The 16,856-nt window shown below is 53.0% G+C and overlaps 4 protein-coding genes across 4 annotated transcripts; 3 read left to right on the forward strand and 1 right to left on the reverse strand.

The window, feature by feature from the left end:
• Nucleotides 1-1,352: 1,352 nt before the first annotated feature.
• On the forward strand, nt 1,353-5,702 carry P153DRAFT_294020 (uncharacterized protein; the record flags this gene model as incomplete). Its single annotated transcript, XM_033663930.1, has 7 exons — nt 1,353-2,446; nt 2,496-2,566; nt 2,618-4,248; nt 4,297-4,461; nt 4,509-5,124; nt 5,177-5,481; nt 5,571-5,702. The coding sequence occupies 7 exons, from the start codon at nt 1,353-1,355 to the stop codon at nt 5,700-5,702; spliced, it is 4,014 nt and encodes a 1,337-aa protein (XP_033522286.1).
• Nucleotides 5,703-7,519: 1,817 nt separating this feature from the next.
• Nucleotides 7,520-9,763, forward strand: P153DRAFT_318960 (alpha/beta-hydrolase). The gene is made up of 5 exons (XM_033665070.1): nt 7,520-7,839; nt 7,886-8,263; nt 8,324-9,089; nt 9,141-9,323; nt 9,388-9,763. The coding sequence occupies exons 1-5, from the start codon at nt 7,597-7,599 to the stop codon at nt 9,582-9,584; spliced, it is 1,767 nt and encodes a 588-aa protein (XP_033522287.1). The 5' UTR covers nt 7,520-7,596; the 3' UTR covers nt 9,585-9,763.
• Nucleotides 9,764-12,033: 2,270 nt separating this feature from the next.
• Nucleotides 12,034-12,510, reverse strand: P153DRAFT_386875 (uncharacterized protein; the record flags this gene model as incomplete). The annotated part of the gene is made up of 1 exon (XM_033670582.1): nt 12,034-12,510. The coding sequence occupies one exon, from the start codon at nt 12,508-12,510 to the stop codon at nt 12,034-12,036; it is 477 nt and encodes a 158-aa protein (XP_033522288.1).
• On the forward strand, nt 12,285-16,850 carry P153DRAFT_318963 (uncharacterized protein). Its single transcript, XM_033665071.1, has 4 exons — nt 12,285-12,844; nt 12,897-12,928; nt 12,983-16,079; nt 16,131-16,850. The coding sequence occupies exons 1-4, from the start codon at nt 12,749-12,751 to the stop codon at nt 16,425-16,427; spliced, it is 3,522 nt and encodes a 1,173-aa protein (XP_033522289.1). The 5' UTR covers nt 12,285-12,748; the 3' UTR covers nt 16,428-16,850.
• Nucleotides 16,851-16,856: the final 6 nt, after the last annotated feature.

The following is a 16,856-nucleotide window of genomic DNA, read 5'->3' on the forward strand; positions in this document are numbered from 1 at the left end:
GAGGAGCATGGGAGGGAAGGGTCTACGGTCTGCAGAGGGAGCGTCGAGGAGAGTCTGAAGCTGAGATGAGCTGGGCATGAGAAATTGTCTCGCGTGCGTGGCCGTGGGGGCTGGAGGACGAAATAAAAGGTAAATGGGGATTGCTGGCGCAGGGATGGGTTGTTTGGTGTTGTTGTTCGGCTACGTGGAACAGATCTCGATCCAAGCAGGGATGCGTGTTCCAGACTACGGGCTAGCCTTGGCACATGACGTACAGGTAAGCATTGCCGCGATCCGAAAGGGTTCGGAATCGTCATAGGGCGTTCCGTAGCCAATGCGCGACAAGGCGAGGCAGGACGAGCGTCGCGTCTGGGAAGCTCGTTGGCTCTTGGTGTGTGTTTATGGCTGTTCTCGGAGGGGGCCCGTGCGTGTGGAGCTTAGAGCGAGCCGGGGTCCACTGGCGATCTGCATGCGTCAAGTCATCCCATCCCGTGCTGTAGTCGAAGGATGCGAGAAAAGGCGGGCGGGTGCGAGGTTCCTGCGTGAAGGCGTGTCAAGGACGCGGCTGCTGACCTGACCGCTACATGCCCTCGACGAGCCGGAGCTCCCCCCGCCCGACAGACAGACAGATAGACGGACAGACTGACAGCTTGACACTGACAGCCCGACGTGCCCTCTGCATTGCTGTCTCCTGCGCGTCGTCGTCGGTCTAGCGCGAACGCTTGGGGCTTGAGGCTTGAATCGTCTCCAGGCCTTGCTGGCATACGTTCGTGGCCACCTCACGCCGACAGCAGTGCTCCGTACCCAACAGCACAGTAGACCGAGTGGGCATGCCTGCAATCGCCATCGCCATCGCCCTCGCCATCGCAATCTAGGAGGGTAGCTCGTGGCGATTGGCGACCGGCTCCTTCAGCCGACTAACGCATCACCGCATCTCTATGCTCCAACCGCGCTCCATCTTTACCGGCACCTGTCCAGCGGCATCTTCCGACACCAGCGACGAGAGCGAGTCCCTGCCCCCAGCACCACCACGCCCAGCACCCGCACACGCACCGCCCACGCCCGTCGACCGCCCTCTTGCCCTCGCCGCCGCGCCCGACGCATGGCCGCCGTCCCTTGAGCCCGCCCCGACACACGCGACGGCCGCCGACCCAACCCTCTCGCAGGCAGCCGGCAGGAAGCGCAAACCGTCGGCGCCCGCCAGCCAGCCGCTGCTCAAGCGCCGCCGGCTGCAGCGACTCGCCAGCCTCAGCCTCTCCAAGAGCGTGCACATCCGCAACAGCGGCCAGCCCCCGTCGCCCCTGTTCTTCTCGTCGCACCGCACCCGCCCGCACCTGCCCCCGCGCTTCTCCAGCTCAGAGGCCGCCGCCAGGATGCTCAGCAAGACGCGCGCCGAGGAGGGCGGCATCAAGACCGTCACCCTCGCCCGCGGCACCTACAGCGGCCTGAGCCCCCCCGGGCCCGCCGCCCTGTCCAGCGGCCGCACCTCGGCCCGCTCGAGCATGCCGCCGACGTGCTCCCCCGAGGCGCGCGAGAGGAGCGACCCCCTGCGCCTGCTGGGCTCCGTCGGCATCGTCGAGCTGCTGGAGCAGGACACGCGCCCGACCTTCATCGTCGACATGGACGACTTCACAAATTATGCCCCCGAGTCGCCGGGCCTGCAGATCCTCTTCGCCAACAACGCCCTGCGCTCGAGCCCCGCCATCTGGGACACCGTCACGGGGAAGCCGCCAGACGACGCCGTCGACGACGCCCTGGCACGTGCTACGGACCAGTTCCGCGGCTGGCTGCTGAGCACCGTGCTGCAGGGTGACCTTGTGCACGCCAACCCCGCGCCCGTCGAGCACGGTGGCCTGGTGTGGTCGTGCTATACCCTGCGAAAGCGTCTCCGCGTGTGCTGCGCCGACGCCCAGTCCCATGCTGCAGGCGTCCCATCCACAAGCGCGTCCAACGACTTCGCCATACCCTCGAGCTCGTCACTCGCCCTCGCTTCCGCCAACACCATGGACACGACGCTTTCTGCGCAGAGAAGCGAGCCGCAGGACTACTTTGGTAGCACCAGTACTAGCTCCGTGCCTTCTGTTGCAGAAGTCCAACCCACGCCTCCAACCGCTCAATCTCAGCACACCGCCGAGCAAACCACCAATACATCCAGCAATGCCAGCGCCCTCGGCATCTTCAACAAACCTTCCAGTTTAAATGTCTTGTCAGTCGAAGAATCACTATCCTTTACCAATGAGTGCGTGCTCAGTGCTCACGCTGCTGGCGACATTGACTCTTTTCACAGAGAAGCGAACACCACCAGCCTAGATCACGACATGGGTTTCTTCGATTGGACCCGCCTATCCTTGTCGCCCTCTTTGCCTCCTCACATCCAATTCGCACGCTCAGTCGACTGGGCTTCGACGCCGCTAGGTCCCATTGAATTCTGGTCAAACGACCTTCGCGCCATGTGTAACCTGATTATGTAAGCATTTAACATCCTTAACAACCCCGATATACTAACCATCACCAAGGGCGAGTCCGCACCCTGCGGCCATGTACTGGGGTGAAGAGCTAGTTGCTATCTACAACGAGGCCTACATTGGTCGGTAACATGCTCCCGTGCACCACGCCCACTCGCTAACGTATGGCATAGGACTTGCGGGCCAGAAGCATCCCACCCTCATGGGACAGAGCTACAAAGTGGCTTGGGCAGAGATCTGGGACGACGTCAAGGACGTCTTTGCAAACGCCCGCATCACCGGGCAGGCCACGATGAAAGACGACGATTGTTTGTTCATGAAGAGAAACGGATTTCTTGAAGAAACGTATTTTTCATGGTCCATCATTCCCATGGTGGGAGAGGATGGTACCGTAATGGGACTGTACAATCCTGCTTTCGAGAAGACGAGGAGGAAGATTGCCGAACGCCGGATGCTTACCCTTCGAGAAGTCGGCGAACGGACAGCTACTGCTCGAGATGTCAAAAGCTTTTGGGAGCAGGTTCTGCTAGCATTGACGGAAAACGAATTCGACACTCCATTCGTCATGCTGTATTCTGTATGCGACGAAAATGACAGTGACGCGTCCTCTTTGCACTCTAGCAGTTTGATTGGAGCAAAGCACTGTTACTTGGAAGGGTCGCTGGGAGTTCCCATGGGCCACGAGGCTGCCCCTGAGATGATTGATTTGAAAGAAGGACAAGAAGGCTTTGGACCTGTTTTCCGCGAGGTGATGAAGACGGACAAACCGGCCGTCGTAGGCATCGGGACTGCAGATCTCCCGCAAGACATGATGGAAGATCTCGAGTGGCGGGGCTTCGGAGATGCTTGTCGGGACGTGGTCATTTGCCCCATCCACCCAACCACAGGCGAAACAATACTAGGTTTCCTCGTAATGGGCGTTAATCCGCGACGGCCGTACGACGACGACTACAATCTGTTCATTCAACTTCTGAGTCGACAGCTCGGCACATCTTTGGCCTCGGTCGTTCTTTTCGAGGAGGAGATTCGGAGGGGCCAGAAGGCAGCCAAGCTAGCGGCGGAGGACAGATTCAACCTTTCGGAGCAGCTTGCCGCCCGCACGCAAGAAGCTAGAGAGAGTGAGACCAGGTTCACTAGAATGGCTGAATACTCCCCAGCTGGTCTCTTCATTGCGGACCACGTTGGAAGGATAACCTATTGCAACGACACCTGGTTCGAGATATCGCGTGTCCCCAAAGAGCAAGAGAAGACAGATCGATGGGTTGACTACGTCAAAGAGGAGGACCAAAACCTTATCTTGGAGCACTGGAAACGGCTCGTGGACAATGCCACACCCATCAATATCGAATTCAGATTCAAGGCCAGTTTTGAGTTTCGATTGGAAGACCGAAACCGCAATATCTCAGATACGTGGGTCCTCTTCAGCGCATTTCCCGAAAAGGACGAAGACGGGCAGCTCAAGAGCGTGTTTGGGAGCATCACCAATATTAGTCCACAGAAGTGGGCAGAGGGATTCCAAAAGAGAAAGATGGAGGAAGCCGTGGAGCTCAAGCGGCAGCAAGAGAATTTTATCGACATCACGAGTCACGAGATGCGCAACCCTCTAAGCGCAATTTTGCAGTGCGCCGACGAGATATCCACCATTCTAAGCGATTTCAGATCTTCCGGGTCTGAGATCGTTGATCAGAGTGTCATAACCGACTCTATCGACGCAGCCCAGACTATCGCGCTGTGCGCACAGCATCAGAAGCGGATCGTGGATGATGTTCTCACGCTGTCAAAAATCGACAGCGCGATGCTCATGGTACGTCTTGTCAATTACAACACGTAAACTTGCTGACACATATGTTAGGTTACCCCGGTAGACGCACAGCCCTTGCAGGTAGTCCAGCGTGCTTTGAAGATGTTCGAAGGCGAAGTGCAGACGGCCGGCATCCAGATGGAATTTATCATCGCTGATACGTTCAAAGAGCTTAAGGTGGACTGGGTGAAGATTGATCCGTCCCGCGTGCTCCAGGTAGGGCAATTCGAAAGTTGATGCAAAGAAGTGCTAACCGCTTGTAGGTTCTGATCAACTTGACGACCAACGCTATCAAATTCACCACAACCGAGGAGACGCGAATCATCAAGGTCATCCTAGCCGCGTCACGCAAACGACCCTCCGCCACCAGAACCCCCTGTGTCAGCTACTTCCCCATGCGATCGAGGCGGATAGACCAAACACTCGGTCCCGATTGGGGTGAGGGTGACGAGATCTTCCTGGAATTCGCCGTGCAAGACACGGGTCGAGGGCTCACGCCAGAGGAAAAGAAAGTCCTCTTCCAACGCTTCTCCCAGGCCAGTCCCCGCACACACGTACAATACGGCGGCTCAGGCCTTGGTCTGTTCATCTCGCGAGAACTGACGGAGCTGCAAGGCGGCGAGATAGGAGTCTCGTCCGAAGCAGGAAAGGGAAGCACGTTTGCCTTTTACGTCAAATGCCGACGAAGCAGCGAGCCAACCGAAGTCATCGAAAGCATACCCGCCGTATCGCTAACACGCAAATCCTCAAACGCAAAGGAAAAAGGCAGAATCGACGCTCCGAAAATCAAAGACTTTGGCGCCGCTCCCGCAAAGATGCCCGGCAGGAAAAAACCAAAGAAAATAGACCTCCACATCCTCATCGTAGAGGACAATCTCGGTTCGTCTCATAATCCTACCCCCCCGCACCCCCAACTAACCCAGCAATCCAGTCAACCAAAAAGTCCTCCAACGCCAACTCCACAACCACGGCTTCACAACCCAAGTCGCCAACCACGGCGGCGAAGCCCTCGAGCGCCTAAAAGCATCCACATACTGGAAAGACGCCGCCCCCAACGCAACGCAAATCAGCGTCGTCCTCATGGACAAGGAAATGCCCGTCATGGACGGCCTGCAATGCACGAACAAGATCCGCGAGCTGGAGAGTAAGGGTATGCTTAGGGCCCATGTGCCGATTATTGCTGTCACGGCGAATGCGCGGAGTGAGCAGATTGCTACGCTGTTGGGCGCGGGGATGGTATGTTTTTCTCCCTTTCTCTTTTTTTTTTCTTTTACAGGGGGGGGGGATGGGGATGGGGATGGGAATAAAGGCTAATACGGAGATAGGACGATGTTGTTTCGAAGCCGTTTCGTATTGGAGAACTTATACCGAAGATTGAGGAGTTGGCTAGTAAACATCGCGATGCGTCGAATGATCCGCCGAATCTGGCGGCTATTCGGAGGGAGACTGTGGCTTGATTGATTAACTCTTTTGGTGGACTGCGGATGTTGGTGCTTTGCTGGGATTGGTGGGTGTACCCAGCGGTAAGGTGAGGGCGTGGAGTGTGTATGTACAACCTCGACAACAACCTCGACGACGACGGCGCGACGTGTACGTCTTCTTGTATCCATCCCGCTCGACACAACACGACACGAATTGTGGGATTTTTCGGCGTTTGAGCGCGCATTGGCTTTGGTCTTTATTTCGCATTGGCGGGTAGTAAGGTTGATTTCGACTGGTGTTGATTGGTATAGGCGTTTCTTGGGTGGAGTGCGGATGGGATGGGAAAGGGAAAAAGGAGGCGGTTTTGTTTACTTTAGTTTTTGAAGCTTTGCGAAAAATTATATTGAGGCGTGAGGCTGGATAGAGGGGAGGGGATGGTTAGAGGGAGGGGGGGGAGGAGAGGCTGCATATACACAGCCGTCAGTGAATGAATATCTATCTAATGTGAGATCGTCTTTGGAGTTTGTGGTGTTTGACCTGTTCGGATGTATATATATCGCGATGCTGTCAAGAGAGGACATCGCCGTTTCTGTACTCATTGCCAGAGATTGTCCCTCTCTCTCCAACTCTAAGATGACACGTGAAGATACGACGAAACAACTCCTCTTACTTATTCCCTTCCCCCTCCAAGCAGTCTACGCCCAGTCAGCAGTTTTGTACATTCTTTTGCTGTAGGAAGCTCGCATCATGCTCTCGTGTAAAAGCTAGACGCCGAAAGAGAGGCTTGTGTTTAAGCATGCAACACTACAACAACAACAATACATCTACACCATCAAAAGAACAGGGTAATTTACCTATCAGGAGAGACAAAAGTGCTTGCACTTGTTTTCAGATTCCTTCGAAAATGTGTTGTTCTGATGATCTGACACTGTGTTGGGGGTACCCACTATTCACAGCTTTGAAGGTAGATATATCACTTTGGGGAATCTTGTTCGTTGGAATAAACAACGTGGGCCTGGAAAATATGTGTGGAGGGTAGTTCTAGGTGTGTGGTGTCGAGGATATTGGGTTTTCTTGCGTGGAAGTCTGCTACACTCCACCTTCTCCATCTTCACAATCGAGTCTGTAGAAGGAGTAGAAAGATTGTTTTTTTCTAAACAGCGAGCCAATGCCAAAATGACCTTCAAGAGATGGTATGATGCGTATGCAAAACCTTCGTCGTGAATCATCAGTTCGGAGTTCTATCCATTTGTTGTCAAAGTTGAAAGCGGAGCCGCCTCTGTGAACCCCATCATCCTCGCGGAGAGAAGGAAAAGCTAGTCCGCACACATACTGTCTGTCATCACACTCATACTTGCCCTACACCTTTTTAGGAAGCTAGCATTGTGTCTCGGGTGAAGCTGAAAATTGGAAGTAAGGTAAGATTGGTATCTAAACAACCTACACCACCACAACGATATATTTGCGCTATGTGAGAAAAGGAGATGGACTTGTTAAGAGCTACCAAAGGCCATGCACTTTTTAGATTCCTTACAAAATTGTGGTGTTCTGATGATCTGACACTGTTTTGGGAGTACCCACAGTCACGCTATTCCCGGCTTTCCACCTCACCCGAAGGATCATCTTCCCGTCCGAACAGCCTCTCTTATCACCGGAAAGTACGTCATGCGGCGAGCTTGGTCATATTGAATGCTGCATGTAGCTTGGCTGTGGGGATGTCGAAGCGTCTAGGCTTGATGAGGCAGGAGCAAAACCGTCGTGCATATGCGAACGAGGCTTTTATTCGACAGCCTCACCGAGGCTCGAGATAGTGACCGCAAGAACCCCATGCAATAAGCTTTTCCAAGATAACAAGCCTTTTCAGAATTGCTTAAATATGCCAAGGGATGCTCTGCTTTTTTCACATCTGTTCTGCCTTCGCCTGTCACCATGTTCGCTAAGTCGGTAGCCACGTCGTTGTTGGCCGTTTCGTCTCTTGCGCTGCAAGCCAATGCGGTCTCCAAGAAGCAATGGAGCAAGCGGAGCGATCATCTGTACCTGCCAAAGGCGGTCCATGATTTCAAGAATGCTACCGCTCCGAACAACGTCACTATTCGATACAAGAATCCTGGCATTTGTGAGACTACTCCAGGCGTAGATAGCTACTCTGGATATGTGGATCTTACACCTGATGTAAGTGTCATTCCTGCTAAAAAAATCTTTTTCTGACATACCACAGGTTCATGTATTCTTCTGGTTCTTTGAGTCTCGTAACAACCCAGCTGAAGACCCCTTCACACTCTGGCTTAACGGCGGGCCCGGCTCGGACTCGCTCATCGGCTTGTTCGAAGAAAATGGTCCTTGCATGATCAACGACGATCTGACAACAGCTTACAACCCGTACAGCTGGAACAATGTTTCTAACATGCTGTACATCTCCCAGCCCGTCGGAGTAGGGTTCAGTTACCAGCAGGAAGGCGTTGGCAGCTTCAATGCGTTGTCCGAAGACTTCCATTACAATTCGACCGAATGGCCTGCAACAGGCCGATGGCCACTTTCGGAACCACTCAACACTGGCACGATTGACACCACAGATCTTGCCGCCGTCGCAGCCTGGGTAAGCTTCAAACCACAGATCGTATGTGAGACATTTGCTAACCGCACCCGAAATGTGTAGCACGTATTCCAAGCGCTGCTGGCTACTATTCCAAAATTCGACGCGAAGCTTGGAGCCTTGAGTCCTGCGAGGGAATTCAACCTGTTTACAGAAAGCTACGGCGGCCATTACGGTCCGGCGTTCTACGACTACTTCTACAACCAAAACCTGAAGATCGAGAACGGGAGCATGCCTGGCTACCCGCTCAACTTCAACTCCCTCGGCATAATCAACGGTATCATTGATGAATCCGTCCAAGCCGAGCACTACCCCGAGTTTGCCGTCAACAACACCTACGGCATCAAGGCGTACAACGACACCGTCTACTCGTACGCCAAGTTCGCCAACAACATGTTCAACGGGTGTCTTTACCAGATCGCTCTCTGCCGCGCCGCCGCCGAAGGCAATACCAGCTACTACCACGCCGACGCGCCCATCACCGAAGCCGAGCTGACCCCGGGCGTGATGCAGATCTGCAACGAAGCGCAGGACATGTGCCGCGACAACGTCGAGTCCCCTTACTACTACTACAGCGGCCGTGGTGTCTACGACATCCGCCACCCGTACGACGACCCAACCCCGCCTTCCAACTATCCCGCCTACCTCAACCAGGGCGAGGTGCAGGAGGCGCTGGGCGTTACGCTCAATTACTCAGGCAACAATGGCGTCTACTATGCGTTCCAGAATACCGGAGACTTCATCTTCCCCAACTTCAGGCTCGATTTGGAGTACCTGCTTGACCAGGACGTGCGTGTCAGTCTGGCATATGGCGATGCTGACTATATCTGTAAGATAGATTTCCTGCGTTTCATGCTCGAGATTTGCTAATCAAGCGCAGGCAACTGGTTCGGAGGCGAAGCCATCAGTCTCGCAGTCGAATACACCCACGAGCAAGAATTCCGCGGCGCAGGCTACGACGCCATGGTAGTAGACGGCACCGAATACGGCGAGGTGCGCCAGTACGGTAACTTCAGCTTTGCGCGCATCTACGAGTCCGGGCATGAGATTCCGTACTACCAGCGTAAGTCTCTTTCCCCGGCTCAATCCCCCACGTAGTGAAAAGTCCCTTGCTAACAATATACTAGCTGTCGCCGCACTGGCTTACTTCAACCGCACGCTGTTCCACTGGGACATCGCTACGGGCGGAGAAAAGGTCTCGGCGAATCTCACCTCGTCGGGGATGGCGAATGCAACGCATACGAACTCTTTCGTGCCGTTGACGTCGTCGTATGTTCAGGCTTTCCCGTCGCCTATTTACCCGGCGACGACGGCTGCGTACTAGTTTTGCACCGTGTTGCTTCGGTTCGGATCAACGTTGAGTTGGTTGGATTGAGGCAGGCTTTGGTGTGCTGGTTATGATGAAATGAATTATCGTGTAATGAAGCTAGGTACAAAAAAATCATCATGTAGTGTGGCGAAATGATATTGGTCACGTATGATAAATAGCTTGACTGAAATGTTGCTCTTTGATGTGCGATACATCGATAGGAATACAAGGAAACCCTACCATACTCTATAGAAATGTGGTTGCCGTCAGTGATTCTGACGCTGGGCTATACTACGAGGCTACACATTAGATATCACTGACCTAAACACTCGTTCACCGAAAAGTGAAGATAGTGATAAAACTTGTTCGAACTACAAATAAGATAAAACAGACAAGTTCATAACGATCCTACCTCATTATACAGGAACACTAGAACATTGGAAAATTTTCATCTCGTTCTATTGAACCTTGCTATCAATTAGAAACATCCGGCCGAAACAGATGAAATCCGATTCTTCTATTCTACCAATAAAGTGAAGTCCTTTGAAGCGAGCTCCAAGGTGTAAGAACTTACATTTTCTCCGACACCGGACTGTGTATCGATGGAGATATAAACAGAAGCACCTACCCATCACCAGCTAGGATTTCTAAGTCTAATCTAGGGTAGATTCATGGTATCTGCGAGCATACAGGGGGCGTCTCGAAAAACCACTGTGACTTTCATCATGCTGTTGTTACAGTGAATGGGTTGTCGACGCATGCTACTCAATATCTCCGAGTCCACTCCGTTACTTGCGGGGCTCGTATTCCCATGGCGAGGGGCAAAATGCTCGTGCACCTCGTTCAGTCAGACATAGCGTTGATCATAGCATAGACGTCTGCCTATTGTGCCCGTGAGGCGAAATTCTCGGAGTAGACATTTGACCCGGCTCTTATCTGTCGACAGGACAATCCCCAGAAGACGTATGCAAGGAGATGCAGTTAAGCAGCTATGAGTGTAGGTGCTGAAGACAAGATGCAGGATCTGGATGGCGTACACACTGCTGATGATGCCTTATACTCTCATGAACTCGGCCGAATACTTCTTCACCCGTGCGCGTCATCGCCTCGGGGAACAAGGCGAGCCGAGGAGAGGCGACGGACAAGTGGAAAAAACTCGGCAAAGGAGCATTAGGGGCGATCGAGAAGGCGTCGAGGAGGGAGATCGTAGACGAGGTTTGGAAGAGACATGGATGTGGTGGTTGAAAAGGGCGGCGCTAACTTGCGTAGAGCATCATCTCCCGAAAGCGTCAGACTGGACAAGGGTGTGTTGACCCTAGAGTGTATTTCACACTTGTATGCTGGTCGCGGCAGTTGGTAGTTTACTGTGGATGCAGTTCGCCTTGATCGCTCGTCATGGATACAGATTCCAAGTCCTCAACTTTGGACACGCATCATTAGTGCTGCTTCCCAGAAACGGACGGTACGCTTTCTGTGTGTACGTACGCCATGCTTGATGTAGTTACGGATAACGGTGTGCAACGTCACCATGACCGTGTCTACATGAAGAAAACGTCTAGTGTAGTTTTTGCGCGCTTCACATGTTCGAGGCATGCTAGCTATTCATATCGTAAGCCAACAATTCGGATGCGTGTTGTGCTGGTTTGACGATGGATAGCCCTGTTTGACTGGTAGTCTGAGCTGTGTCGAGATATGCATGTCAAGGACATTAGGAGTAATGCATGTGGCAACGTTGATTGGCCTCATCTCCGCATGAAATTAGGTTGAGAAAGTTTCCAGTAGGTACCGTGTCTGTGATAGGTAGGAAAGCCAGTTTTTAGCCTTTTTGCAAGGTTTGTTAATCGCAACCTGAAACACAAACGGTTAAGATGTCGTGGCAGAATGGTGAATGGATCGATTGACTTGGCACCTGTAAACTACCTCGGACACAGGTGGCTAAAGTACACATGGCAACGTGCAGTCGCAATAAAGTTGCTGGTGAAACACGGAGAGGGCGAAGTGTGTTCATTGGAGGCCACGGAAGTGGTTGCATGAGTGCTGATCTCGAGTCGGCTGAGGGCGACTAACAGCGACAGCGGCGCGGACCGTGTGAACAGCTGTTCAGTAAGTTTCGACAGCCGTTGAGCCAGCTGAAAGGTGTTGAGAGAAAGGTCATGTGCCGACGACAGGTGTTGTAGGGATTGCCGTGCGCTTACAATGGTTTTGAAGTTCTAGCGTTGTGGCTCGAGCGATTCATATTCTTGGAATGTGGAAATCTTGGAATGCTGGGGTTGGCGCATGCCGATCGCTGCTCTTCTCCAGGTCGATCCCAGAGCATAGTGGAGCCTTCAAGGGACCCCCGCAGTGGCTCGACAAGAATAGCCGAGAACGACTCCAGGCGATACGAGACGATCGCAGCGGCAGTAAGGCAGAGCAGCAGCAAGGAAACCGTCCCGGCATCGAGTGAGTGCAAGCTATCATGTGGTTATGCCTCAAGACTCGGCCATGCACAACCAAAGCCGCATGGGTCTAGCGGGCGAATGATGCCTGCTCTCAGCCGTGTTCGAAGCGAAAGTGGACAGCAGCCACCAAACCAACTAACCACAAACAAACGGCTGCCAGTTCCGCCCGTGTCCGGCCTGCCTAGACTACCGGAGGAATTGCGCGGCGCTCTGGTGCCATTTGCTGGCGTTGGATTTGGTTCTCCCACCCTCTGCTGCTGCTGCTGTTGCTCCTCTCGACGCTGGACGCTGGACGCTTGACTCTCGACTCTGCAGGCCATCGAAAAGTGCCCGTTTGCTGGACCCTTGGCAGTGGCACACAGACCTGCCTCGTACGAGGTCGTCAGCCCTGTTCGGCCAAGCCGCTCTCGCGTCTCCTGCTCGTGTTCGTGTTCGCGTATCCGTCTTCTCCGCGCCTTCTCTCTGCAACCTGGGCTCGACATCCATCTGAGCGTCGACATCTCTCGCCAGCCTTAATCCCCCTGTTTCGATCATCCAAGTACACACGAGATAGACGTTGAGGCATGGGACACCAGCAACCGACTCCGCTCCTCGAAAGCCTCGCCATTCGCATCTCCACCCCGATCGCCCGCTGTACGGCTGACTGACCCGCCGTCCTCGCACACGTTGCTTCTGTCCGTCTGTGGGCTCCCATCATCGGCCTAGGATACACACGCCATCGCGCTGGTGTGCTGTGCTATGGTCAGGATGCGGGTACCCATTCGCGAGCAATTGGGGTGCCTGGTGCTGTTGGCCTCGTTGATAGGATTGGCAGTCATAGCTATCGCAACCTGGGTATGTACCAGATGATGGCTTGGTGTTTTGTATACGTGCTGACAAAGTGCAGATCACAAATCATGCTTTCGTGCTTGATCTCCGGTAAATACACGCCCAATCTTCCCCATGTCTACCATGCACTGACTTGAACTCAAGAACGGATCGTCTACAATTCACTGCGGCCCTCAAAACGTCGCAACTATCGTCAAATCTTGCACTAATGCAAATTCTCGTTAAGCAAGCCGCCAATCGCCTCTCTCCCCAATCTGCGCTCCAACGATATTACGAGAACAACAACAACACCGTCGAGAATTGGAGCCGAGTAGTAGAAGACTACGATGCCATATTTGGTAGTGACCAAGACACCAGAATCATTGTACAGGCAAGGATATATCCATACAACTCGTCCGATACTGTGCTCTTTGAGCGGACAGCCGCTACCATGTACGATGTACAACTCCCTTACTCTTCTGCCAACGGTCAAGTTGCGACTATGGGAGACGCCGACAGTGGGTTCATTCCCGAGCTCTACCCAAGCTTCGCCGTTCGCGCAACCGCTCTCAACTCGACATTCAACACGTACAAGGCCGAGTACAACGGAAGGACCATCGACAATACTAGTGCTCTTCTCTGCGGACCGTACCGTATCAATTCCTCTCTCAGCCTTGTCTCCATCACGCTGCCCATCATCAACAACACATCGAACATTGACACGCTGGGCTGGCTCACGACTGTGTTGGACGCATCACTCATCACCGACCCTATCAATGCACTCGAAGGCCTTAGTAATAGTGGTCTTTCGTTGTTGGTCGGCCCCGACAACTCTACGAACAAGTTTCCTGCTGGATACCTCTATAACTCACAAAATCCTAACCCTCCAGAGCACGTAGCAGTGCGTTTTCTAGTAGCTCCGACAATCCGAAATGGCGTTACACGCCATACCAAACAATTTAACGCCTCTGCTTCTACGCCATTTGACTGGACAAGATACCCCGCCATACATGAAGGTTATACAGAAGACTCTGGTGCCACGAATAATGCAAACAGTATAATATCTGCCAAGAACGAGGACCATCAAGATGTGGCTGTTGGGTATGCTCTTGTCACAAATTCTATGGTTGACTGGATGGTTATGGTGGAACAGACACATGCTGAAGTTTGGTCGCCGATCAACCATCTCCGGAATGTTCTCCTCGCTTGCGTCTTTGGCACAATGGGTGCCATGATCCTTCTTGCTTTCCCAGTAGCCCACTACTCCAGCCGGCCCATCAGACGGTTGCGGGATGCCACGAAGAAGACTGTTTCTCCTCATCTATTTGAAGACGACGATGATGATATGAGCTTGGACAACGATGGCGCAAACGACGAGGCAGACGAGGCTCTTGCTCGCAAAGAAGGGTGGCTCGGCCAGGTCGTCCATTATCGAAGGAATCAGAAGGCGAGCAGGGCTGAGAAGAAAGAGATGGAGCGGAGAAAGCAGTTCCGCATTCCTGGCAAGGTCAAGGACCGCAAGCACTTCATCCATGATGAACTGACAGATCTCACAACAACATTCAATGAGATGACAGACGAGCTCATGATGCAGTACGAAAGACTGGAAGAGAGGGTACAACAAAGGACAGCCGAGCTTGAGCAAAGCAAGAAGGCGGCCGAAGCAGCAAACGAGAGCAAGACTCTGTTCATTGCCAACATATCGCACGAGCTCAAAACTCCTCTGAACGGCATCATGGGCATGACCGCCGTTTGCATGTCCGAAGACGATCCAGTGAGGATACGGCGGTCCCTCGGCATCATATACAAGAGCGGAGATCTCCTTCTAAACCTACTTACTGATCTTCTAACATTCAGCAAAAACCAAGTCGGACAGCAGCTGAGTTTGGATGAAAAGGAGTTCCGATTAAGAGATATTAGCACCCAAGTCCTCGCGATTTTCGACAAGCAAGCTAAAGAAGGTGGCATCAATCTGTCCGTAAAGTTCGAGGGCCCGTACGACGCAAACTTGAATGAGGATGGGCGACCCAATACGCTAGGCGATCTAGGACCGTTTGGACTCGGACGTTTGAAAGACATGATTTTGTATGGAGATCAGCACAGAATACTCCAGGTTGTGATCAATCTGGTTTCGAACAGTCTCAAGTTCACCCCTGAAGGAGGGAAAGTCGTACTTTCGATACGTTGTGTTGGGGAGAGTAACATGGTGGAGAGTCGCAAAGCATCCTTGCAGTCACGACACAGCTCGATGCGCAACTCCAAACAGCGAGTCTTCGCGTCAAGCTCTGAGGTTGGATCCAGCTCGGCGGGAGTACCAAATCACTACAGCACAGCGAATGTGATCAATGCAGTGGACAAACCTCACGCATACTCACAAATCATGGCCATGGAACGTTCACCTGCACCCGCAGGCCGATGGCTAGCCTTCGAATTTGAGGTCGAAGACACAGGCCCAGGTATTCCTGAAAACCTTCATGGCAAGATTTTTGAACCGTTTGTCCAGGGCGATCTAGGACTTTCCAAGAAGTTTGGAGGAACGGGACTCGGGTTGTCCATTTGCTCGCAACTCGCTGGCCTAATGAAGGGTAGCGTTGGGCTGAAGAGTGAGGTGGGGCACGGAAGTGTCTTCACCATGTCGATACCGCTGAAGTACCTGAAGAACCGTGCCGACAGCACCGCCAGCTCAAGCAATGTCACGATTGCTTCCCCCCGACATAGTTTATCCATGGATGAGCCACGAAGTCGTCAAAGCGAAGAGGCACGCTCGACGCACTCTGTACATTCAGTCCACAACGAACCTGTCGCCGCAACGACTACTGCTGCTGCAGGTGGCCCGGTGGCATTCGAATCGGACTCCAAGCCGCGACTGGTCGGTCTGAGCCAGCCTTTCTTCGCCTCCACCGCGCCCATGGATTCACCAGGCTCACAAGCAGCGGCTATGAAGCGAGTAGAGACGGATGCGAAGCAGCGAGGAGGCAAGATCAAGGTGCTCGTTGCTGAAGACAACAAGACGAATCAAGAAGTCGTGCTACGCATGTTGAAACTGGAAGACGTCTACGATGTAACTGTTGCCAAAGATGGCCAAGAGGCGCTCGACAGGGTCAAGGAGAGTATGGAACGCCATCAACCGTTCAACCTGATTTTTATGGACGTGCAAATGCCGAATCTGGATGGATTGGAGTCGACGAGACTCATTCGACAGTCGGGTTTTTCCTCGCCTATCGTAGCCCTCACGGCCTACGCAGAGGAAAGCAATGTCAAGGTAAGTCGTCCTACTTGAGATATATAACTACATGTGCTAACCATGCCGCAGCAATGTCTCGAATCAGGCATGGACTTCTTCCTCTCGAAGCCGATCAGGCGCCCCGCACTGAAGCACGTTCTCAAAACATACTGCCCCACCATACTGGAGGAAGAGAGCGATCCGCCAACACCTCCAACCGCTGTGGCAGCAGCATCGAAAGGGAAAGCCAACGGAAACGCTGTGCAGCCTACCACTTCACCAATTACCAATTCGACGCCGTTTTCTCCAACTGCAGGGAGCCGGGACCACGACGCGTCACCAGCCATCTCACCTAATACAACGCCTGGGACGGTGCAATTTCCATAAAGGTCGTTTCTGTCTTTTCGAGTTCAGACTCTTTTAGCTTAATACCTAGCTTTTAATGTCGCTCCTTTGTCATTTTTTTCATATATTTTCTGTCTCATGCATTTCCTAGAGTACATTATACGCATGGCGCTGGGGGGTTGCGAAGTTCTTTCTAAAAACGTGTCAAGGGCATATGGGCGTTTATTTGTGCATAGGGTTGGTTTGGACAGAACTTGTCTGGAGTTTGGTTGTTGGGTGCATGTTTCAAACATTTCTCGGAGTCTTGCCCAACGTGGCTGTGTATCGTGTCGGTCTGGAGCGCATACGCTCTGTTGGGAAGAATACAACACGTGTTTGCTGTGGCGAGTTGAGGATGTCGCAGCTTCTTTCTTGACCATTGATTTTCTCTCTCGCTCGTCATTCTTCTCCTGTGATTTTGTGGCCAATGAC

Source organism: Dothidotthia symphoricarpi (genome assembly GCF_010015815.1).
Source record: "Dothidotthia symphoricarpi CBS 119687 unplaced genomic scaffold P153scaffold_13, whole genome shotgun sequence".
Classification (NCBI taxonomy): Eukaryota; Fungi; Ascomycota; class Dothideomycetes; order Pleosporales; family Dothidotthiaceae; genus Dothidotthia; species Dothidotthia symphoricarpi.

Bases quoted from the DNA above. Each gene is read 5' to 3' on its own strand.
- P153DRAFT_318960 (XM_033665070.1), top strand. From the start codon at position 7,597: ATGTTCGCTAAGTCGGTAGCCACGTCGTTGTTGGCCGTTTCGTCTCTT. The intron at 7,840-7,885 runs GTAAGTGTCATT...GACATACCACAG, and splicing joins ATGTGGATCTTACACCTGAT to GTTCATGTATTCTTCTGGTT. The intron at 8,264-8,323 runs GTAAGCTTCAAA...CGAAATGTGTAG, and splicing joins TTGCCGCCGTCGCAGCCTGG to CACGTATTCCAAGCGCTGCT.
- P153DRAFT_318963 (XM_033665071.1), top strand. From the start codon at position 12,749: ATGGTCAGGATGCGGGTACCCATTCGCGAGCAATTGGGGTGCCTGGTG. The intron at 12,845-12,896 runs GTATGTACCAGA...GACAAAGTGCAG, and splicing joins TCATAGCTATCGCAACCTGG to ATCACAAATCATGCTTTCGT. The intron at 16,080-16,130 runs GTAAGTCGTCCT...ACCATGCCGCAG, and splicing joins CAGAGGAAAGCAATGTCAAG to CAATGTCTCGAATCAGGCAT.